At 57.5% G+C, this 7,267-nt stretch overlaps 2 protein-coding genes across 2 annotated transcripts; both read right to left on the reverse strand.

The window, feature by feature from the left end:
• Window positions 1-2,012: 2,012 nt before the first annotated feature.
• Window positions 2,013-4,671, reverse strand: SDRG_01808 (hypothetical protein). Its single transcript, XM_008607358.1, has 4 exons — window positions 4,168-4,671; window positions 3,769-3,956; window positions 2,666-3,716; window positions 2,013-2,620 (listed from the first exon to the last, which is right to left on the reverse strand). Exons 1-4 carry the CDS (start codon window positions 4,645-4,647, stop codon window positions 2,066-2,068), a joined length of 2,274 nt encoding a protein of 757 aa, XP_008605580.1. The 5' UTR covers window positions 4,648-4,671; the 3' UTR covers window positions 2,013-2,065.
• Window positions 4,672-5,154: 483 nt separating this feature from the next.
• SDRG_01809 (hypothetical protein) lies at window positions 5,155-6,222 on the reverse strand (the record flags this gene model as incomplete). The annotated part of the gene is made up of 4 exons (XM_008607359.1): window positions 5,155-5,632; window positions 5,680-5,730; window positions 5,780-5,897; window positions 5,962-6,222. The coding sequence occupies 4 exons, from the start codon at window positions 6,220-6,222 to the stop codon at window positions 5,202-5,204; spliced, it is 861 nt and encodes a 286-aa protein (XP_008605581.1). The 3' UTR covers window positions 5,155-5,201.
• Between the last annotated feature and the right edge of the window lie 1,045 nt (window positions 6,223-7,267).

Genomic DNA, 7,267 nt, shown 5'->3' on the forward strand with positions numbered 1-7,267 from the left:
ATGGTACGCGTGGGCACGCCGACCAGCCAAATGCATGGGACCGAATGGGTGTCGTGACCCTCGGCCATGGACACGCCTGTCTCCGTGACAGCGACCACGAAGCGTAGCCTCGGTGCAAAAGTTGTGATGACGCAGGGCAAGTGCGGCGTTGCTCAAGCGTTGCTGGGCTTGATGGACTCGGCGGCGCGAGCCCGATGCAATCGAGCTGTTCATGATGCAGTGCTCCACGCTGGCGAGCGAATAGGTTGCAAAGCCGGTGCTAAGGCAGCGAGGAACCACGACGGCTCGCGAGCCCAACAGGCGCGTTTGCGACCACTCTCGCGGGCGTCGTCGTGATGCGGTGCAGAACGCGTGACCTTCGTGAGCCGTACGCGGTGCATCGTGACGAGAACTGGCCCGAGCGCCTTGGATGACTTCGAGCCCATAGATACTCCGGAAGATGGACACCCTACAAAATACCTTCATGCCAACCACCATTGCGTAGAGGTGGGACGCGGGGCCGCTTCCCGCCGCGTGCGCTGGCGGCAGAAAGCGACCCGAGCACCTCTTCGTCGCTTGCTTGGACATCCAGTTCTTGAATGACTTTGAACACGAGCGAGCGCCATCTGCTGCGACCCATCGAATTGCATCTGGTCCAGGTAGACGCCTTTCAGCCGCCAATTGAAGGCAATCGTTGGAATGATATGCGTCGTCTCGGCATCGGACTGCGGCCAAGCAGGATCTAGCTCGGTTTTAGCAAATGGAGGACAGTCAAAGGAGTGTGCATCATGCTCAACGCGCGGTCATGGAGGCGATACTACCCGAAGCGATTCGTCGTCACCAAGCCGGAGACGACGCATCCTACTGGGCACCTCGTTGCGATGCGCGGGGAGCTGCTCGGGACCGTGCGCTGGGTGGTGCAGCTGGTGTCAGAGTAGCCATCGGAAGCTTCACGGCGCCACCCACCAACAATGTGGCGTGCCGATCTCGCTCGTCGGCAGTGTCTAGAGATTCGTACGAGCCGATTCCTTCTCCTCGACACGTGCTATGCTACTATGACAAACTGACGACACGCGCAGCTTCAACGAACAACGACCATGTCGGCGACCATTTGGGCGTGCACAAGCGCGCTGACGTTGGTGTCATGGCACGTTTAGCGCTTGTTTCTAGTGTTTTCTGCTTTCTAACGCAACCTCCTTAAGCGTGCGCTTAAAAAACGCGAGCGTCTTTCAACAATGCACGCAGTAGCCATCGTCGTCTCTCCAACGCGGCGAAATGGACGCAACGCTCCTCCATTCTCAGACGCTGGAAAAGGAGGCGTTGCAACCACTGTCGTCAGAAATATGGCTTGCACCTCTGGCCCAGTCTCTCTGGCCCTTTTGCGGTGAAGTCGTTGTGTGGTGTGGCACGGATCTCGAGTTGGATCGTTCGAGTAGTTGGATGTCGAGGGTCGCGACCGCGATGACGCGACTACGAGGTCTCTTGTGATGGCACTCGATGGCAAGGCGTGGCGCAGCTTCGACTGGTGGACTGAGGCCGCCCTCGCCAAAGCCCACGGCCTGGTGGCTCTGCACGTTGATTGTCGCCGTTATTATAATAGCTTGGCCTCTTCCTGCGCGAGCGCAATGGACACGGACGGTCTACTTGTACTTTAACGCGTCTAATCAAGTCCATGGCATCTGACTGCGACCCGAGCCAGACGTAGCTCGATACGGCGGCTTGTACTGGATGACATGGCAAACCCAAAGCTTCTGTTGTGTAGGATCGTCGAGAAAATGCAAAGATGGAGCTTGACGCCACTGCCTCCACCGCAACCGTGGACTAGTGAGCGAATGGCATTTGGCGATCACGCACGCAGTGCTCATAGACTTGGTTGCGAATGTCCATCCAGGTTTTGCACTCAAGATATGGTGGCTTTGCACATGCAGCGCAGGTGTAAACCATCTTCCTTCCGGCACGTGGCGGCCTTAGTCTTAAATTTGCTGCGAGAGCGCCACGCGAGGCGTAAAACATAGACGATGATAAAAACATGTATTGCATTACTTCATTACGCAAGCCAACTAGCCGAATTGGTGAAAGCAAGCATTCAGGCGTCGTTGGGGCCGGGCGCCGCGGGCTCGTTGGCGATGTGCGTCGCTTGGACGTCCAGTGGCCGCGCCCACATGACTGTGCCGTCGTCACGGGCGTGCTGCACGACGCCGTCATAGTTGCCTTCGGGGTCTCCCTTTCGCACGAATTCGACAAACGTACGACTGAGCTCGTCCTTGTTGAACTGCAAGTCCTTCACTGCCGCCTTGAGGCCATTCAGCGCAGTCTCGAGGATGGGAACTAGGACACCAAGTCCTGGCACCACGTTCGCCACCGTTTTCGCCGCCTTCATGAACTTGACGCCGCACTCGCACGGGCCCAGAAGGCTGCAGATGAATTTGAGGCGCTCGCTAGACGGTGGCGTGATCGGCATCGGGTAAGTCTTGGATGCTTTGTCAAGGACAGGCAAACCCGTTCGCTCGTCGACAATGTAGAGAAACCCGCCGCATTCGCCGGCCAGGAACTTCTCCGACGACTCCTGAAGCACGGGATTGTTGGGGTCGATGCGGTGCTCGGTAAATATGAACGACGTCGGCATCTCAAGGCGCTTGGACTATAAAATGTACATGAGACATTGATGAGCTCAAAGTGGACGCACCTCGAGAATCGTTTTCGCTGTCGCACGACGCGCGGCCTCGAGCTCCTGGGAAACGCCGTCCAGGCGCTCGAGTATAGCGGTGCGCGACTCGATGTTGGCGGCGCGCGACGCGACGTCGGCGGCTTGTAATTGGTCGCTCAAGTCGGCCAAACTATGGCGGATCGCAGCAATGTCGACCTTGGCCTCGTTATCGGCCAACGAAGCCTTCATGTCGGCCAAAAAGGTTCTGAGAATGTCCGTGGCAGCGTCTTGCTGCACGTCATTGTTGCTGTTGGGGCGCTCGTCGAGCGCGACGCGCTCGATATGCTCCTCAATGCCGCCGCCGTCGACCCGGCGACGAATCGCTTGGACTTCCTTGTTCATGCGATTGAATCGAGCCTGGACTTCCTTGTCCATGCGATTGATTCGAGCGTCGATGCAGGCCAGGATCTTCTTTTCGGACGCCATCATGGCCGTCTGCAGAGTGTCCAGAGTCGCTGGCGCCGGAAGCGCTGGTGCGGGAGTCGGCGGTACCGAGGCACGCACGCTCATCGGCACAGGACTGCGCGCCGACAGCGGCATGTTGATTTCTTGTGAAGACTCACTCGACCCCGTACTCTGCGAGAGCGGCAAGGGGCCGGGCAGATCGTCGTCGAGGTAGCTTGGCACGGCCTCCCGATGAGGCGGCGGCATCGACTGAGGCGTGCGTGTCGTGGCTCTGATTGGCGTCCGCGGCGGCAGTGACTGAGGCGTCGCGGCTCTCATCGGCGTTGGCGGGGTCGAGTTGACTTGATGCGCGTGCGTCGCCCCTGCCATCGGCGCGACCGCAGGGCCGGGCGATTCAAAAGACTGCGGCATCGGTGCAGCCGACTTGATGGGCGCGTCCAAGTCCATGATGAGCGTCTTCTGGGGCGTTCGAAGGGCTCTCTTGGGCTTCGAGTCGTCCTTCGACGCGACGAAGGGCTTGGAGGACGCGGCCGCGGCCGTGGAGCGCGCCGCTGGGGCCGTGGAGGCTTCGGATGACGCAGAGTTCATGCCCTTCAGGCGCTTGTTCTTGTTAATCTCCCGCACCCTACATGAAGAGAAGATGTTGTCAGTAGTGCGACCAAGAGAGCCGGCCATACTGTTGGGCAAGTGCTTCACTATCGTCTTTGATCGAGCGACGGACGGTGTCCAGGGCCTCAATGGCTTCGGCTTGCCCAAGAGTCTTCAAGTGGGCCTCCAACGTTCGCCATGCAGCCGACTGTCGGGCACTGAGCTTGTCTCCGCGCACAACCCAGGTGCCGTCATGTGAAGAGCCAAGGATGCCGACCTAGCCGTTATAACGCAATAACGTTACGTTACTAACCTGTTACTAACCCTGTTATGTTAATGCCTCGAAATCCTATAACGTAACAGGCCATGACGCTTAGCAGGCACGCAGCGTACCCAGCCCATACGTGCTTCCTGGAACACTCTCTGCACACTAAGCACATCAACACCGCAATCATATATGCGCATATGTGTTATAAATCGCCTAGTACAAAGCCGACCCACGACATGGGGATGTTGGCATCGACCGTGACATCGAGGAGCAGGCGGTGGAAGGTCTCGACTTCATGCCGAGAGAGATCGCGGTCAAAGTAAGGCGAAATCTTGGAGTCGACTAGCGGACGGGTTTTGATGGGCGCCGCTGCAACATGCTCGACGTGTGGGCGAATCGAGGTACGAGGCTGTTCGTGCTCTTCTCGCGCGGTCTGCTCGGCGTCCGCGCGCTCTTCTTGTCGTACACGTTGTCGATCGAGCTGGGCAGCGATGTGACGGCACTCCTCGACGTGCTTGGCCATCTTCGCCGGCCGGGATTCAAGCGTTTCGGGCTCCGACACGGCGCCGTACCCATCCAAGCCCATGTTCTGGTAGGCTTCAATACATGCCTTGCACCGGATCTTCCACCACTGGTGGTTGCGCGGCAAATCGTGCTGCTTCTCGAAGTACCGCCAGTTATCGTGCCTCCGCTTGGTCATGGCGCATGCACCACCAGAACTTGGTACTGTAAAACACAGGTGACAACTTGTCACGCCACCAACACATTTGAAAATTGTATTGGCCTCCGCCATGACAAAAAATAATTACACCAGCATGCAAACAACAAGTATAGGAGAGAGAGACCAATCAGGTAAGAGGCAAAATGGAAACTAGAACTAGCTGACTGTTGGAGCCCTGGCCACAGGCTCCTGTACAGTCCCATCCCAACGGTCTTCCCGTAGGACGATCTACTGATAGATTGATACAAACACATAGCCTTGTCTCAACCTAGTGGTTCGAGAGCTGTGTGGATATGAATATCCAGTGCTCAACCACTGTTTGAGGCATCTACTGCCACAAACCCCTCTCCCAAAGGATTTACAGGACAGCTTAGCCCAAATCCCAAAGAATCAAAGACCGCAAAAACAGACCCCGGAGAATCGCCGTCAGATTCTGTTTTTGATCTGGTCTAAGATCTTCAAGAGTCACCATCGCACGGCCCGGAGGATCGCCGGGATCACGTACTAGGTTGCTTCTCTTGGTAGTCCGCACGTCACGACCATCGTCGTGTCGACGCTGCAGACCGTTCTTCTAGTTGCTTGAGCTCTTCATCCCGCGCTCGGGGGTCTGCGACTTGCTCCGCAAACTGTCGAGCAACCGCAGGGGCATCCGTCGCGATCGACGAGAACAGCTCCCACGATGCTTCGATGTCTTCCAGGCCTTCCCATAGGCAGAGGATCTCCCACGCTCGGGCACTTTGGTTGAGCCGTACTGCCTTGATCTCACGGATCTTCAAAAGCACGCCCTGCTCGGACACATGCTCGCGGATCTCTTGCGTGAGCTCAAAGCTGCCTTCGGCGTACGGCTTGAGGCGGCTCGTATGTGCATGGCGCTCTTTACCCGAGAGGAAATGACGGATGACGCACGAGTACGGCGTCACTTCCGTAATCTGGAACGGGCCGAGCCAAGTGACGAGCCGAGCAGCTTCGGATACTTCATCTTGTCCACTCGCGACCAGAGTACGTAGTCACCAACGTTGGCGACAAACTCTTCTTGGTGCGTCTTCGCCGCGGTTTCCCGCACTAGGCGTTGTTGGAAGGAGCTGGCCGAGACCAGAGGCTCGGAGGCGACTCAACTTGGTCTTCTTCTTGTCACCGCCCCCGTTGCCTTCGTTGCCGCCTTGTTTGCTGCCGTCGCCGCCTCCGCCACGACGACCGCTCTTCCAATCCTTCTTGACGGCAATCGCCTTCTGCTTGGCGTTCGAACTCGGGCAGTCCCGCAATTTGTGCTTCTTGCTGCCGCAGTGCCAGCACGGTCGTTCCATCGTTCTTGCGTTCTTGTTGCACTGGAGGCTTGTTGTCCTTCTGCTTGAACTTGCGCTTCTTCTTCCCGCGCGCACCTTGCTGCTCCTCGTGCGACGGTTTCTCGTCTTCGTCGGACGACTCCTTGTCACGAGGACGCTTCGTCTTGGGGCTCCACGACTTGTAAAAAAATGCCCGCTTGAGGATGATCTTCTCAAGGTGCTGAAGGCCAGCTTGCTTGTTGACAGCCAGCTTCTCTCGGAGCAGCTGCATCACGTCCGTCTGAAGCTCTTGAGGACGGAGCTGTTGAATGAGCGCCTTGAAGATATTGGCCTTGAGAGCATCTCCAACGCGCCACCGCTATAGCTATAGCTAAACGCGTTATAACCGACCTTTCTCATATTATAGCGGTGTGCTAAACGATGTGCTCCAATGGGAGTTGCATCGATAGCTATCGCTATCGCTACGGATTGGCTGACAGCGCACCAGTCCACTTAGCGGGAGTGAAAAACGCAGCGCACGGAAGAGAACGCTCGGCGCATGATCGAGAGAAGCGGAGGCCGCTCGGAGGAGCGTGGCGGAAAGAGTGAGGACTGGAAGAGCAGGCAGGAGAAGCGCGGGCGCCGGGAGGGGCAAGGAGTGCTGGCGCTGCCGATGAACTACGACCTCCACCTACGTATACATGTATGCGCAGCGCTGGGCCTAGAGTGTCGGCATGCAGCGTCCAATCTACGCGCGACCACGGCGGATTGAGGCTTCGATGTTGAGTATCGACGACCGACGAAGGGACCTTGAGGAATTTGACGCCAAACGTGCAAGGGCCCAGAATGCTGCTGATGAAGTTGAGATGGTCCCGCGAGATCGCGAGCGGGTACAAGTGGTGGCCTACCAGTGAGGACGTCGCTCTCAAGGTATTCGCGGACGTCCTCGTGGTCATCCAGCTTTCTGGCTCGGACGATGACGCCGATCTGGAGTTCACCAAGCGATCTTTGTGGGGACGACGCTGCTCTGTGAAACTTCCATCTCACGTAGCGGGGGAAATGACTTCGCGTCCGAGCTCCAGGCCGATCAAAGCCAAGGCTTGTTGGAGAATGTCGACTTCGTGCAGCTCTATCGACTCTGCAGCGTGTGACAACGCCAACTTCACGGCGACGAGGCCGCTCTGTCAACGCAGCGCCGTATATGATTATAAGCCTAACTGACAGCTCGACTAGCGCCGCCACCGTTGCGTGATCCGCCTCATATCCACAGACAAGTGAGTGGGTTTTGGGTCGATACATACATTGGTTTTCGTTGACAGTTTACTGGGGCACGAGAG

Source organism: Saprolegnia diclina (assembly GCF_000281045.1).
Source record: "Saprolegnia diclina VS20 unplaced genomic scaffold supercont1.4, whole genome shotgun sequence".
Classification (NCBI taxonomy): domain Eukaryota; phylum Oomycota; class Saprolegniomycetes; order Saprolegniales; family Saprolegniaceae; genus Saprolegnia; species Saprolegnia diclina.

Coding starts and splice junctions, on each gene's coding strand:
- SDRG_01808 (XM_008607358.1), bottom strand. CDS start 4,647: ATGACCAAGCGGAGGCACGATAACTGGCGGTACTTCGAGAAGCAGCAC. Junction 3,957..4,167: donor CCATGTCGTGGGTCGGCTTT/GTACTAGGCGAT, acceptor TATAACGGCTAG/GTCGGCATCCTTGGCTCTTC. Junction 2,621..2,665: donor CAGCGAAAACGATTCTCGAG/GTGCGTCCACTT, acceptor TACATTTTATAG/TCCAAGCGCCTTGAGATGCC.